A 15,885-nucleotide genomic window follows, 5' to 3' on the forward strand; every position below is an offset into this window, starting at 1 on the left:
TTTGGACAGTACAGCGTTCCCACCAGGCATTCCCCTGATAGGGCTAGCCTACAGTGATGCTGCTAGGTCAGGTTTCCATAAATTTGCATGTCTCCCAGGTCAGATGTAGCTTAACACCATAACACAAAAGTCACTGTAATACACTCAAGGGTGACAATTCAAGTTCCTGCTGCTAAAATCCCTGCTTCTAATATAATTTACCACCACGACTTCAACATCTTCTAATATTGACTAAGTTTGTGGGGACAAATAGAGAAATTACTGATGAATTATGATTATGATTATTATGATTATGAGTATGATTATTATTATTATTATTATTATCATCATCATCATCATCTTAGATATGGATTCCTAATAGATTCATGACTATATCTGCTTGATCTTTGCTCTAGATATGAAGCAAAACGACAGCATAACATTTGGACAAGGCAGAGAAAAACTACAATTCCCAGAGTGTCTCGTGCTCCGTTGCCTTGGTAACGTTTGACGTCAGCCTCCCTTGCACGGGCCGTGCTTTGGGCTGGTGTGATTGGAGGGAAACCCCGTGGATTGCATTCAGACGGACGGGTTGAGAGAGAATCAGCTGTAGCACCGACATCACCGCCATCTACCAGTACTCAGGTATGAAAGGATTTATCGCAGTTTCACATTTGCAAAAATAATCACTATGCCTTCTAATGTATTTTGAAGTGCGGTATTAATGTAAAATCATTGCCCACGATTGACTGGACGGCTGCTATTAGCGGCGACAATCAGTCGACCAAGAACAATGGCTAGCTACAGTTTGGGGTATGGCTACTTGCTGGTGCAAAAATGGATAATCAGACAGGCAGACGGGGAAGGCGTGTCAGGTTGAAGGTTCAAGCTTTCATTCCATGTAACGTTAGCGCTGGCTACTAAAGCTGCTAATTCAAGCAGGCTCTGATAATTGTTTAAATCTGCTGTTCTTTTGTTAACATTTAAGTACGCGACTGTCATGGGAATTGAATAGTCTGATGAAATGGTATCGCTAGCAAATATTGCTATTATTTCCCAGGTATTAGCTAGTACCAATCTTTGCTTTCTGCATGTAGCCTGCCAGCAATGTAACGTTAACCGTGGTGTCGTGGTCCTGTCATGTGTCAGTTTCATTCAAGTGTCAAGTGCGTTAGGCAAGGTGTGATTTGAGCACATCTGCCAGTCTCCGACCAGGCGGCTGGAGACGCAGAGGGGCACACACACGGCTGGGCGTCGCGCTAGCCAGCCAACAATGTCGTCTTGTTCCTCGAGATAAAACACACGTCTGATGGGGCATGCTCGTTCATTACATGTCAGCAAAACTATGTAAATCGATAAAACCATTGTACATTCGTATGAGCCATTTCTGGCTCAGAATGCTTCCGTTTCGGGAAATAGTCCGCGCCATACTGGAAACGGGTCACGAGGACCCGTTAACGTTAGCCATTTCTTGGCTTTTACGACTGCTGTTGCTAGTTTGGGGGGGGGGGGGTGCCTATGAATTACGATAATGGGGGGATCTTTGGACTTGGCTTACTGTGATGAATCAAGACATATTAGGACATTGTCTGCGATAATGATTATTATATAATGATTTAGCTCCGACAAGCAGCGTTTCATTTCCGCTTGTTGGGCGAGTCATTCCAACAGGTACAGATGGGTGTGGTGTGTATGGGTGAGAGCCAGTGAAGTGCACATCTGCGTTAGCTGTACGGTTACTTTACCCTATTCCCTATACTGCATACACACGCATACAAATAATGTTACGTTAGCGTTATGTCCCCGTGGGTGAATTTGCAAGCCTATGTCATGCTGATAAATTGGTTACAACTCCTTCAATTTGGCCTCTTATTATGAAGCTAGTGAAAGTGATATTGCAAATTTACAAGCTAATTTCATTCTCTATGGATAAAGTTTATAGATATTTTTTCTCCGTGGTGCTGAAATGGTCAAAAGCTATTGGATTTTGTGGTGTGACTTTGGTTTTTGGTGGTACTAATGCTAGGGATTCAATAGGACGAATCAGCATGACGTCACTTGCCACCCAGAAATGCGGAACCCTGTGGCTATTAATAGTAGGAGTTGTGCCAAACAAATGTTAATATCTCAAACGATACATCACATCGCTTATATTTTGACATTCTGAGTGAGAGCAGAAGTAGCTCAAGAGTTTGATGTATAATGCATGTGGTGTTAAAGTTGTGTGAACTGTTGCAGTTTTTAAAATGTAAACAGAGTCAAGCCGGCTAGAGCAGACATTCACGCCTCACGCCACTTCGGCTCCATAGGGTTCCATTGCCGTTGCCACCCAGTGACGTGGTTTGTTTACCAAAATGCTGCTCGGCTGATCCCTCGTATACTCAAGATTATGCAGAACATACCGTATATCTGAGAAGAAATTCCAGCCTTTTTGATTTCAGTATTTTTTTTAATTTTTATAGCCCATCTACACTATTGGTGCCTGAAATGTATTAAAATGTGCTTTCTTGCCTATATCTCAGGACAGAGTTTGAAAACACCATCACATGCCAGCCTGGTAACCAGCCCCAATTAATCCTTCATTACGGTCTGGATGCAAGCCTATCCACCACTGATTGTGTGATGTATTTTTCAGCCCCAAATGATTGGTTGCTGTCTGTGTCAATCATCAAACTCTTTGACCATTCGCAGTAGCAAAGCAGGACAACTTTTGTGATTCTGCCCCAAATAACTTAAATTGATAAGAACCGGTGGCTATTGGGTTGTTCCCCTCAGCGGTTCCACTGCAACATCAAGGCGCTGTTGTAAAAAAAAACATGTTTCATCTCTTACCTACAGTACTCTTTGACTGCTACATCCGGGTACCTACACCGGCAACCTTAATGTGTTTAACATTAACTTTAGCTGCAAGCCACAAGCAGCTCAATGGATTTCAAAAAGCCGATATGTTACTGGAAAGAGCGTGACTCAGACTGGTTAACAAGTGAAACGTTTGGTCACTCACATTAGGGTTTTGAGCCCGGTGTCAGTGAAGTGGTTTACAGCAGCAGTAGTGGGCTTAGCTAACAGCTAGCTAGCCTAGCTATTAACATACAGGTGTGTTGTTGTAGCGCTCTGTAATGCATCATCAGTAACGTTAGATTGGGTCCCACCGCCTACATCGACCAGCCAATCAGGTGTCCCGGACAGTATCTGTCCTGAATAACCACAGTGGATGGGCGTGGGTCCAGACCAATATGAAGAGTGAGACAACTGCGATTCATATGCGGCTGGATACCAGGCTAACTACATGCAGAGTATGGAATGGAAAATCAGTGATTGATTCAGTGGAAGCCCGCTGGCCATTTTGGATTGGTTAAACGGATGTAGGCTATTGATCTAGTAGTGATTAGGATTCCTGTGTGTGGGTCTATACATAGGTGGGCTGTCCATAAGGCTGTGCTACAATTAAAACAAATGTTCATTGGTGGCTTATTTTCCTCCTTCTATAGATCTACAGCACACACATTAATGCCCATTAATATAATGTCTAATACTTATAACTTTATATTTGATGTCGGCCTAACCTACATAGAGTCATTTGTCTGTGCTACTGCTAACTATAAAAAGCTCTTAGTCAAACTGACATATTTTTGGATGACATTTGCTTTTAACTTGTGAAAGTCATGAGCTCTTGGATTTTTTCTTTCTTTCTGGAGCTGCAGTATCTAGTGCAATATTACAGCCATCTATTTCTCTATGACAGTGGTTGCTCTGATTGATATTCTGTTTTGGATTGATTAAATTGTGTGTTGATGCTTTAAGTAAAGAAAACAACAACATTTACAGACTATTTTAGATATACACATACAGGTGTGCCATGGGATTTTGGCTTGACTTTGGTGTGCCTTGGGCATAAAAAGTTTGAAAACCACTGCTCTATGACCGCATCAAGCTACAGTCCTTGCAGGCATACTTTTCTTTTTCACTGAGTTAGGCAAGATAATTACTCACTTATGACTCACTTTTCTACTGCATGGCCAAGTGGGGCATATGAGGGCCAAGTCTAAAGGTTTAACACCAGGCTGAAAGGACATGTATTCATATGAAACCATGCCCCAGCTGATGTAACATGAGCCCTGTCAGACCTGGTATTAACATGCATCTTGGGTGATCTGATCACAAGTGGCCAGCTCTAAGTACGTCTGTTCACACCTAGACTCAGCTCTGTCTTAATCCGTTTCACTACTGTAAGACTGAGAATATTCCTATTTAAATCTTTTCATAACGTTAGGTGGTGCTGTTGGAAGCCTTGCATCGGAGAACCAATCAGTGACGCTCATGCAGAACCGGTGTCTCGCAAAACATCGGCACGTTTGCGGAGAAACATATTAATCACTTAGAAACGAACATAACCTGTTAATAGGACGTGTTTCATCCGGCCCCGGCGGCTAGAGGTCTTTCCCCCAGCGATAAGCCCGACTCCCGAGGCTAACGTTACAGAGCCTGCTGATGACTTCACAGCGCTTCACAGTAGCAAGCGGACCACTTCCGGGTAGGACAAATTATTGTAAAATAAACAACAGGTATAAACTCTCTTTGCAGCACATCAGTGTCTTGCTCTATATTGGAACTATGAAACATTGCATTGCCGCGACCAAATAAAATTCTAATAATAAATGTAGGCGTGTCTGCTGCCGGCCGTTCTCGCCGGGCTCAATGAACCAGATTTGGAACAGTAAATTCCCAGACGTTTGGTGGTTAGGTGGCGCTGTTGGCGCCGCTCATCAAACGTCTGGAAACCGAGACTACCGGTAGTTCACACCTGGCATTAGAATGTGTCTCCATGATAGCTTCTTGTGATCAGACCTCACTTCCCCACCCCATATGCAAATAAACACTAGTAATGCTGTAAAAATACAGTGCTGTCTGCTTTGGCTTTTTGTTTGGCAATTATTATTATTACTGAATTATTATAGAAACGTTACAGCTGCAATTATTAGACTTATTCGATTTCTTATCTCTGTATATTGATCTGACCGCTACACTGCATACAGACTAGGGATGGGAATTTCATGCACCTTAACTATCAGTTAATCGGTTATTGTTAAGGTAGTCCCCCCCCCCCCCCTTTCATGCACCTTAACTATCAGTTAATCGGTTATTGTTAAGGTAGTCCCCCCCCCCCCCCCCCCAGAAAAAAAAAATCACGTCTCGTCTTTCTCTCAGTTCAAGTTCTATTTAACCTCACAGTCACACAATAGCTGCATCGTATTTATGTGACATTCATGGCATGAATCAGAAACAAAAATAATAATAAAACTATAATTAATTAGCCTAAAAACAATAAGGCTCACCTCCTTTGAACAGCCGCCAAAGGGGGACGTGATCGCCTGGTACAATGAACTTCATGAAATCCCTCGCCGTCCACCACGCTTCTTTTCCACCATAAAGCAAGGCTTCTGTGTTATTGTCTCTGCATGCACGATGCCTGCTCCAATCGCCTAGTATTAATATTTAGCAATACATTTTATGAGTGAGAGCGTCCACAATCAGCGTCCAGCGATAATGGAACGTAATGTGACGTTCAGCGATGCTCGTCGGGGAATCATAAATTGCCCCTGGAGTTGAATTTTGAGAACGGCGTCGCAATATTAAATAAAGAGTAATCCTTCTATGCTGTTGCTAGCGCGAGCTTGCGGCTAATTTTAGCATCTGTTTTGTTGCATGTTGTTTGCTCAATTCACTTCCTACTTCCTCATGCATGCGTGACGACCTTCTCACGTGACCACTCCTTCTGTTGCGCTAGCTGGGTGAGGTACACCCTCGGCTGGACTGGTATAATTAACACACTGTGAGCTATGAAGACTGAATTGATGACACAAAGTAACAATCTTGTCGGTCAAAACAGTTAATTCATTTTAATCGGTTACGTTCTTAACGGCAGTTAACCGACTATCGGTTAATCATTAATTAACATCCCTAATACAGACACTAAGACAAATTCCTCGTATGTAACTTGCATACTGTGGCAATAAAAGTGATTCTGATTCTGATGGGTATCAGGCTTGCCACAGTGCGGAAATTTCCCTGTCGGTGCTTGTCTCTACCACAGAGAGTAAATTTATTTAGCTGGGCTCATCATGTTGGACCATGTAACAAAATCTGTTTTGTTAATTGCAATAATTACAAATTTGACAATTTAAAGGGGAAATTATAATACAGTTTGTAAACCAGCAGAATACATCTTGTATAGCCTAAACTGCTTTTGCAATAATATTTCACTTTAACACGTTCACTGCCGTGGACGAGATATCTCGTCAAGCAGAAACCAGCGGTTGACTGCCGTGGACAAGATATCTCGTAAAAAAAAAGAAATTGACGGTGGGACGTGGATCAACGCCCCCCACGTCTCCTATAAAAATATGGGAGCCACCGAACGTGTACAACCCATTCCACCGACCCACTAAGTGGCGACAGTGCTCTCCAGACTAGAAAAAGCCGAGCCAAAACTGCAGGGGAACGCGCGAGGAAACCATTCTCATACTGTAAAATGGATTGGCGAAAACGCTTTCGCTTTCGCGCTGGGAGCTGGCGGTGGGGGATTGCAAATTTGCATAATAGATTATGGGTGCAACACACTTTGAAACACCGGCAGAAAGCCCACAATCGCACGCAGCTTAATTCCAGCTGAGCTCACAACCGAAACGAACGAGCCCCATGCAGACTCGCCCAAAGAGCGGCCGCCAGCAGCCAGGCAGCACAGACAGGCAGAGCCTCGCTTGTACCGCTGCAGCCACGGAGGGAGGAGAACACACACGGAGGGAGGAGTTTGAAGGAGAGGGGGGTTTCCTGCTGCTATGGAGGAAATTACTGTTCAAAACTATTGTTTAGATGTCTGACGTCTTACGCCAAAAATAAATGGTTAAAGTGACTGTTCTATCGAATTTCACAAAAAGACATTTATCTCAGCTTAAATTTTCAGACGCTGAAACCATGCTGTATTCAACTGCTAATGCATACATAACTACTAACTCTACAAACTAACTCTTTTAGACAGAGAAAGCACACATTCTATTAGTTCTTTTGAGATATTTTGTGTTCACAAAATCTTAGCAGAAAATAATCCTCGGCTCTTGAAAGATGAGCCAGAATCCTCAAAAAAAAACCTTGGCAGAACCTACCTACAGTATTGAAAAAACGGCTGGCAGTGAATGTGTTAACACGTTGAGTGCCAATGACGAGATATCTCGGCTTACAGAATCCAACCGTTGAGTGCCAAAGACGAGATATCTCGGCTTAAATTTTTTTTTTTTTTTTTTGACGGTGGGACATCGATCAACCCCTTTTACGTCTCCTATACCAATATTGGAGGAAGAGAATGTGTATAATCTATTTTACCGACCAGCTAAGTGGCGACAGTGCTCTCCAGACAGAGAGAAAGCCGAGCAAAAACAGCCGCGGGAGAAAGCCATTCTCAAGGAAATAGCTGAGCGAAAACGCTTTCGATTTCACACACACACACACACACACGCGCGCGCGCGCGCACACACACACACTCGAGTACCTTTGAGCATAAATAAGACCAGAATCGCAAAAGCTTCATCAAAGCTCTCAGCCGACACCCCAAGAAACGAACGAGCCCGTTTTACAGTAATCCAGACTCGCCCGAGAGCGGCCGCGGAGCCAGCAGCAGCAGCACAGACGGAGGGAGGAGTTTGGAGACACACACACACACACACACACACACACACACACACACACACACACACACACACAAACACAATACAGTATACAGACTTGCCCAAGGGCACCCATAATCACAGGCACGTGAGGTGGTTCTAAAAATCCATTTATCTCAAAACTCTCTGAAAATCTCTGAAACCATGCTGTACTCAACGGCTAATATCTACATAACTACTAACTCTACAAACTAACTCTTTTAGACAGAGAAAGCACACATTCTATTAGTACTTTTGTGAACTTTGTGTTCACAAAGTCAAAGCAGAAAAGAATCCTCGGCTCTTGTAAAATGAGCCAGAATCCTCAAAAAAACCCTCTGGCAGAAGCTAACTACAGTATTGAAAAACGGCTGGCAGTGAATGTGTTAAGAGCTACAGGTTTACATTCAGTATAGCAGCTTCAACAGTCAACTTCATTTAACAATGAATGAACATACATTTTAAGAGCTACAGGTAGGTTTACATCAGTATAGCAGCTTCAACAGTCAACTTCAGTTAACACTCTTTTCTTCAAGTACCGTAAATTCCGGACTATAAGCCGCGGCTTTTTTCCCGTTTTTTGGCCCCTGCGGCTTATATAACGGTGCGTCTTATCTATGGATTTTTTCAGAAAAAAAAAAAAAAAAAAAAAAAAATCTCTCTTTTTTAGCACTCTTTCTAACTATAAATCCACTTCTGTTTTAATTTCCTCTCTTGCCCTCTTTTCACCACACCGCGGACACTGTGTGCACTGTAAAAATAAACAACGGTGGTGTTGTGTTATGTTGTTTTGTTGAAATGTTACGGTAATACGGTAAATGGGAGCTTCCTCAAACAGCCATCTCTTTCCCGACAATCCCCTCTGTGCGTGACCACTTACATATGGTAATTACGGTAAGCAAACGGCCACAAGCCCATCAACTCCCTCCCCCGACTACCAGGAGAAAATCACAAACTTCGGCGAATTCACACAAAGGAAGATCAAGGAATATTCCATCGAACCGGAGCAGATCATAAATATGGATGAAGTGCCTTTGACGTTCGACCTGCCACTCACTCGGACTGTTAACAAGAAGCGCCCTGGAGGATTCTTTCACCAAAAAAAAGCTTTGCTCGTTCTCGACAGCATGAGAACGAGCAGTAGATGATCATGAGGTGGTTTTTCAGACGTGTCGATATAGCAGTTTATCGCAAAAGTGTAATGGAAACACATTTTTCGCATTTGCACGTCATGTGACCCATATTATCCCTTGGAAAAGGAGCGGAAAATAAGTTTGGTAAGTAAGGTTCGATAGCCGTGTCAAAACCTCCGCAGCAAGTGGAAAACTTTGAAGCAACGCTACCTAGCAGAAAGACGAGTGTTGTGCAAAAGCGTAGCCGGGCAAATTAGATAATGTTTAATGGCAGAAATCGGTCCATGGTGACAGCAGGCTGCCTGTGTGCGCGCATTTGGCACAGCGGCGAGATGAGAGGATGAAAAGCACACACTGGTGCGGTGGTGCTGTTTGAAGTGAATACAGTGACTGTGAGTAGGCTAATACATTGCACACGTTTCAGGTGCAATTATAGAACCAAATCAGCCTTTTCCCCCCTCCATCTCTAAATCGGACCAGTTGTAGGCTATTAGGCTACCTTTTTTCCTCTGCCTGTCGCGCTGACTGCATTCACGCAGCCAGCAACATTTTGCGACTCATTTTCTTTTGAATTGATAATCAGGCTCGTTTATATGCATTGTAACTTCATGTTGGGATTTCCATTGACCATTGGTTGGATTTGAGCATGCAGGGGACGGGATATGGGGCAGATCCCCGTGCGTAATCACTGTGGCAGCTGCTGCAACGGGGAATCACTCAAACGCAACTTCAATGGAAACGCCTACAAGTCGCAATTGTACATTGTCGAAGTTGTAGAAATATCGCAATTCTTTTGCGAAAAACTGTAATGGAAACACAGCTATAGATGAAGAGGAGTTCGTTGGTTTTGAGTGACAATGAAGGAGAGAGGAGAGTGGTTGACGAAGCCACCCTGAACCTGTTCGTTTCCGACACTGAAGATGAGGACTTTGGTGGTTTCAGTACGCAGGAAGAAGAGGAAGACGAGCATTAGTGACTTGACTTCTCTGGTTACAGGTTTGCTGCACATATAGCCTATTGTTGTGTGATTTTGTCTGGGGATTAGTGACCTGACTTTTGTTTTGTTTTGTTGAAATGTTAATAAATGGGAGCTTCCCCAAACAGCCATCGCTTTCCCGACATTCCTCTCTGTGCACGAACCCTTTCATATGGTAATTAAACATCAAAACACCCGCGGCTTATAGACCGGTGCGGCTTATAGAAGAAAAAAATAGTCAATTTTGGTCCCGCGGCTTATACACCGGTGCGTCTTATAGTCCGGAATTTACGGTATGTTGTCAGAACTTGTCACTGTTCTAGTGTTCTAAAAAAAAAAAAAAAAATCCTTTTAAAATAATAATAATAATCGAATTTCGTTCATAATTATTAAATTCGAATAATATTCGAATATCAAAATTCGTTTCAACAGCCCTAACACACACACACACACTTTGATTCATATCAATATTAATAGAGTGAATATTTTCAAATAATATTGTAGTTGGATAAACTGAAGAAAATGAATTTCAACAACGGGTCGTGTTATTCTAAATTTTGACACCAAGATTTAAATTTTTACTGCAAACATATATCGGTTCCAAAATATCGGTTATCAGTGTCTTTCATTACCGATAATCGATATCGATATCGGCCCTGAAAAACACATATCGGTCGACCCCTAGCCCAGGCCACCTCCGAAGGTGGCTTGAGGCAATTGGACCTCAATGCGCATTGACCTCGTTCAGACCTGTACTTTCCTGAGATCAGAGCGCCAAATATCAGAACTGGGCCGTTTAAATGCCAGGTCTGAACGGGGTCATGCAAACTTTTAACTGTATTGTTTCTGCACTTTTTTGTCGTCTTTTATGCGTGTGTGTGTGTGTGTGTGTGTGTGTGTGTGTGTGTGTGTGTGTGTGTGTGTTTTTTCTCTGTTGAACTCACAATGGTGGATATACACCTCCGTCATACCAGTTGCTCCCTTTCTCTTACAGACTGCTATGGTGTAAATCAGTGTTTCCTCTAGAAGTACTTATTGGCAGGGCAGAAAGCATCAGAAACAGCATGTACTGTAGACCATGTGACTGGAGGATGCTAAACATTTCTTTTGAAACCAATGTGAATGATCTTTTCAGTGATGGTGGTAGCTTCTCTGGACTGAATAGCTTCTATTCTATTCTATCTATTTAGTGGCAGGCCAATTAGAGATGTAACGGTATGAAAATTTCACATCACGATTATCGTGACCAAAATTATCATGGTTATCGTATTATCACGGTATTCGTAAAAAAATGCTGAAAATGTTCAAAAAGTACTGAGAGACTCACTGAAATCATTTTACAACGTTTTATATTGAAAACTCAGACCCAAAAAGGATTGATACACTCACTGAAATCATTTCTCAAAGGCTGCACGTTTGCATCTGGGAGACTGTTGCCAACTTTGGTTGATGATGGACAGTATTTACCATGTTTTTCAACACACTGTAATCACGGTATCACGGTTTTAACGATAATGAAAATTTGAAACGGTGCCGTTATCGTAAGGAATTTTATCACGGTTATCATTCAAACTGGTTATCGTTACATCCCTAAGGCCAATTCAAGTCCAATGCTAATGATTGTATTTTCTAATGAGGGGGACAAGAACATCATTGTTTCCTTTTGATATAATTCCCTTTCTTCCCTTGATTTTTTGGGATGTGCCGTATTGACCAACAGCTTCCCTCTTTTCCTCTTCTTTTCCCCACTCAGCCTCCAGTGAGCAGCCATGGTGGAAAAGAGCGAGGTGGCCCAGAAGGAGCTGGTGCAGAAGGCCAAGCTGGCAGAGCAGGCGGAGCGTTACGATGACATGGCCGCCGCCATGAAGGCGGTGACAGAGGAGGGCAACCAGCTGTCCAACGAAGAGCGTAACCTGCTGTCGGTGGCCTACAAGAACGTGGTGGGCGCCCGGCGCTCCTCGTGGCGCGTGGTGTCTAGCATCGAGCAGAAGACCGAGGGCAGCGACAAGAAGCAGGCCATGGCCAAGGAGTACCGGGAAAAGATCGAGAAAGAGCTGCAGGAGATCTGCAATGACGTTCTGGTGAGATTCACTGACCAATTTCGGTGACTTAGCTTTGGATTTACGGATCATCGGTTGATCTCTATTGAAAATGTAATTAGTCTGGTCCTCTAGATGCTACCTGGCAAAGAGTGGACATAGACAAACTATTCAATCAAATCTCATGTGACCTCTTTGATGGATGCTTTTTAATTACATCTACATTCAATATTATTCAACAACACAAGTGGGTGATGCCAAACATTGAGGGCCTGTCGGGGCTGTTGTAAAAAACGTCTAACTTGCAGAAAGGACGACTGAAGAGCGGCAGAAGCAAGGCCTTGTCTGTTGTCAAACGGTTACCTCACCTCAGGCGAACAACTTCATCAAATCATCTCCCTTGACCTTCAGTTTATGTGCAGAGAACTAGGATGACTGCGGAGTGAGTCAAGTTACTCAGCCATACCTCCCTTCAACAGCTCAGCTTCTTGCGTGTGTCATTTGTGTCAACAAGAGGTGCTGGACCTTATATAGAAATGCCACACCTCAACTACTTCACTTCTCTCCTTCCCTCTAGCTGCACTTGTCTAGTTGTTTGACTGTCAGTAATCCAGATGAAGAAGTTGCTGCCTCTAATTATCTGTCATGAGCAATGACCTCCTCTAGCCTATTGCTCATTATGGCATTGTTCTTCTCGTCTGTCCCTGTGTACAATCACAGGTGTCTTGTCCCTGTGTACAATCAGAGGTGTCTTGTCCCTGTGTATAATCAGAGGTGTCTGTCCCTGTGTACAATCAGAGGTGTCTTGTCCCTGTGTACAATCAGAGGTGTCTTGTCCCTGTGTACAATCAGAGGTGTCTGTCCCTGTGTACAATCAGAGGTGTCTTGTCCCTGTGTACAATCAGAGGTGTCTTGTCCCTGTGTACAATCATAGGTGTCTGTCCCTGTGTCCAATCACAGGTGTCTGTCCCTGTGTACAATCAGAGGTCTCTTGTCCCTGTGTACAATCAGAGGTGTCTTGTCCCTGTGTACAATCACAGGTGTCTTGTCCCTGTGTACAATCAGAGGTGTCTTGTCCCTGTGTACAATCAGAGGTGTCTGTCCCTGTGTACAATCAGAGGTGTCTTGTCCCTGTGTACAATCAGAGGTGTCTTGTACCTGTGTACAATCATAGGTGTCTGTCCCTGTGTCCAATCACAGGTGTCTGTCCCTGTGTACAATCACAGGTGTCTGTCCCTGTGTACAATCAGAGGTGTCTTGTCCCTGTGTACAATCAGAGGTGTCTTGTCCCTGTGTACAATCATAGGTGTCTGTCCCTGTGTACAATCACAGGTGTCTGTCCCTGTGTACAATCACAGGTGTCTTGTCCCTGTGTACAATCAGAGGTGTCTTGTCCCTGTGTACAATCAGAGGTGTCTTGTCCCTGTGTACAATCACAGCTGTCTGTCCCTGTGTACAATCACAGGTGTCTTGTCCCTGTGTACAATCAGAGGTGTCTTGTCCCTGTGTACAATCACAGATGTCTTGTCCCTGTGTACAATCACAGGTGTCTTGTCCCTCCCTGTGTACAATCAGAGGTGTCTTGTCCCTGTGTACAATCACAGGTGTCTTGTCCCTCCCTGTGTACAATCAGAGGTGTCTTGTCCCTGTGTACAATCACAGGTGTCTTGTCCCTCCCTGTGTACAATCAGAGGTGTCTTGTCCCTGTGTACAATCACAGGTGTCTTGTCCCTGTGTACAATCAGAGGTGTCTTGTCCCTGTGTACAATCATAGGTGTCTGTCCCTGTGTCCAATCACAGGTGTCTGTCCCTGTGTACAATCAGAGGTCTCTTGTCCCTGTGTACAATCAGAGGTGTCTTGTCCCTGTGTACAATCACAGGTGTCTTGTCCCTGTGTACAATCAGAGGTGTCTTGTCCCTGTGTACAATCAGAGGTGTCTGTCCCTGTGTACAATCAGAGGTGTCTTGTCCCTGTGTACAATCAGAGGTGTCTTGTCCCTGTGTACAATCATAGGTGTCTGTCCCTGTGTCCAATCACAGGTGTCTGTCCCTGTGTACAATCACAGGTGTCTGTCCCTGTGTACAATCAGAGGTGTTTTGTCCCTGTGTACAATCAGAGGTGTCTTGTCCCTGTGTACAATCATAGGTGTCTGTCCCTGTGTACAATCACAGGTGTCTGTCCCTGTGTACAATCACAGGTGTCTTGTCCCTGTGTACAATCAGAGGTGTCTTGTCCCTGTGTACAATCAGAGGTGTCTTGTCCCTGTGTACAATCACAGCTGTCTGTCCCTGTGTACAATCACAGGTGTCTTGTCCCTGTGTACAATCAGAGGTGTCTTGTCCCTGTGTACAATCAGAGGTGTCTTGTCCCTGTGTACAATCAGAGGTGTCTTGTCCCTGTGTACAATCACAGGTGTCTGTCCCTGTGTACAATCACAGGTGTCTTGTCCCTGTGTACAATCACATGTGTCTTGTCCCTGTGTACAATCAGAGGTGTCTTGTCCCTGTGTACAATCAGAGGTGTCTTGTCCCTCCCTGTGTACAATCAGAGGTGTCTGTCCCTGTGTACAATCACAGGTGTCTTGTCCCTGTGTACAATCACAGGTGTCTTGTCCCTGTGTACAATCAGAGGTGTCTTGTCCCTGTGTACAATCAGAGGTGTCTTGTCCCTCCCTGTGTACAATCAGAGGTGTCTGTCCCTGTGTACAATCACAGATGTCTTGTCCCTGTGTACAATCAGAGGTGTCTTGTCCCTGTGTACAATCAGAGGTGTCTTGTCCCTCCCTGTGTACAATCAGAGGTGTCTGTCCCTGTGTACAATCACAGGTGTCTTGTCCCTGTGTACAATCAGAGGTGTCTTGTCCCTGTGTACAATCAGAGGTGTCTTGTCCCTGTGTACAATCACAGAGGTGTCTTGTCCCTGTGTACAATCACAGGTGTCTTGTCCCTGTGTACAATCACAGGTGTCTTGTCCCTGTGTACAATCAGAGGTGTCTTGTCCCTGTGGACAATCAGAGGTGTCTTGTCCCTGTGTACAATCAGAGGTGTCTTGTCCCTGTGTACAATCACAGATGTCTTGTCCCTGTGTACAATCACAAGTGTCTTGTCCCTCCCTGTGTACAATCAGAGGTGTCTTGTCCCTGTGTACAATAGAGCTGCAACTATCGATTCTTTTAGTAATCGAGTATTCTACCGAATAATCCATCGATTAATCGAGTAATCGGATAAGAACCCTTTTTTGTGTTTTCAAAGGCTTATCGTAAATATACACCAAAAAATAAGATAAATCTCTTCAAATAAACAACTACATTAGTTTCTTTCTTAGAAAAAACAACATTTTGATTTTTAAATTGCATAGAACTGGCAGTGGCACCATTCATCTTTTCAACCTGACGTTTGAGTTCTTCCAGTGTACAGCAACTGTTAAATAATATGAATGAATGGCTTACTAGCTAGTTTACATCCTTCATTTACCTTACAGCTGCATACAGCTGCATGACACACACACTCTTTCTCTCTCACACATACTCACTCTCTCTTTCTCTCTCACACACCAACAGGCTAGTGTGATCACACACACACACACACACACACACACACACACACACACAAAACGCTGTTAAATTAGCCGCTAACGTTAATGTTAGGTTGAGCTTTGTATTTCTCACAGAAAACGGTCCAAACTTCTCAGAGAGAGCGGTCGGTATTCACTAAAGCCTTCATATCTCAGGCTCTGTAGTACATAGAAACATAAAAATAAAAAGCATTTGAGAGCTTAACCCTTTGGCTTTTCGTATTATATTTGCTCTAATGTTCATTAAAAAAAAATCTTAAAAATCTTTAACCCCAAAAAATAAAAAGATTCTAATGCATTTTAAGACATGTTAATAAAGATTACGGCAAATGTAACCCTTCCAAATAAAAAGCCACGGGTTTAAGCTGTCAAATGCTTTTTATTTCATGTTGATAGCTACTATACAGGCTGAGGAAATACGTTATGTTGAACCTTTGACAATTACTGCAGCAACGTTAACGCTAACGTTAACGTTAGCGATCTC

General features: G+C 43.5%; 1 protein-coding gene across 1 annotated transcript in view; it reads left to right on the forward strand.

Moving 5' to 3' along the window:
* The first annotated feature begins 508 nt into the window (after positions 1–508).
* LOC310776776 (14-3-3 protein beta/alpha-A-like) overlaps positions 509–15,885 on the forward strand; it is a 54,358-nt gene continuing 38,981 nt past the window's right edge. The window contains exons 1-2 of the mRNA XM_083636953.1: positions 509–624; positions 11,542–11,869. Of these exons, the coding sequence (XP_083493079.1) occupies positions 11,558–11,869 (312 nt within the window). The 5' untranslated portion in view covers positions 509–624; positions 11,542–11,557. The remainder of the gene's footprint in view (positions 625–11,541; positions 11,870–15,885) is intronic.

Source organism: Poromitra crassiceps (genome assembly GCF_964638095.1).
Source record: "Poromitra crassiceps genome assembly, chromosome: 1".
NCBI lineage: Eukaryota > Metazoa > Chordata > Actinopteri > Beryciformes > Melamphaidae > Poromitra > Poromitra crassiceps.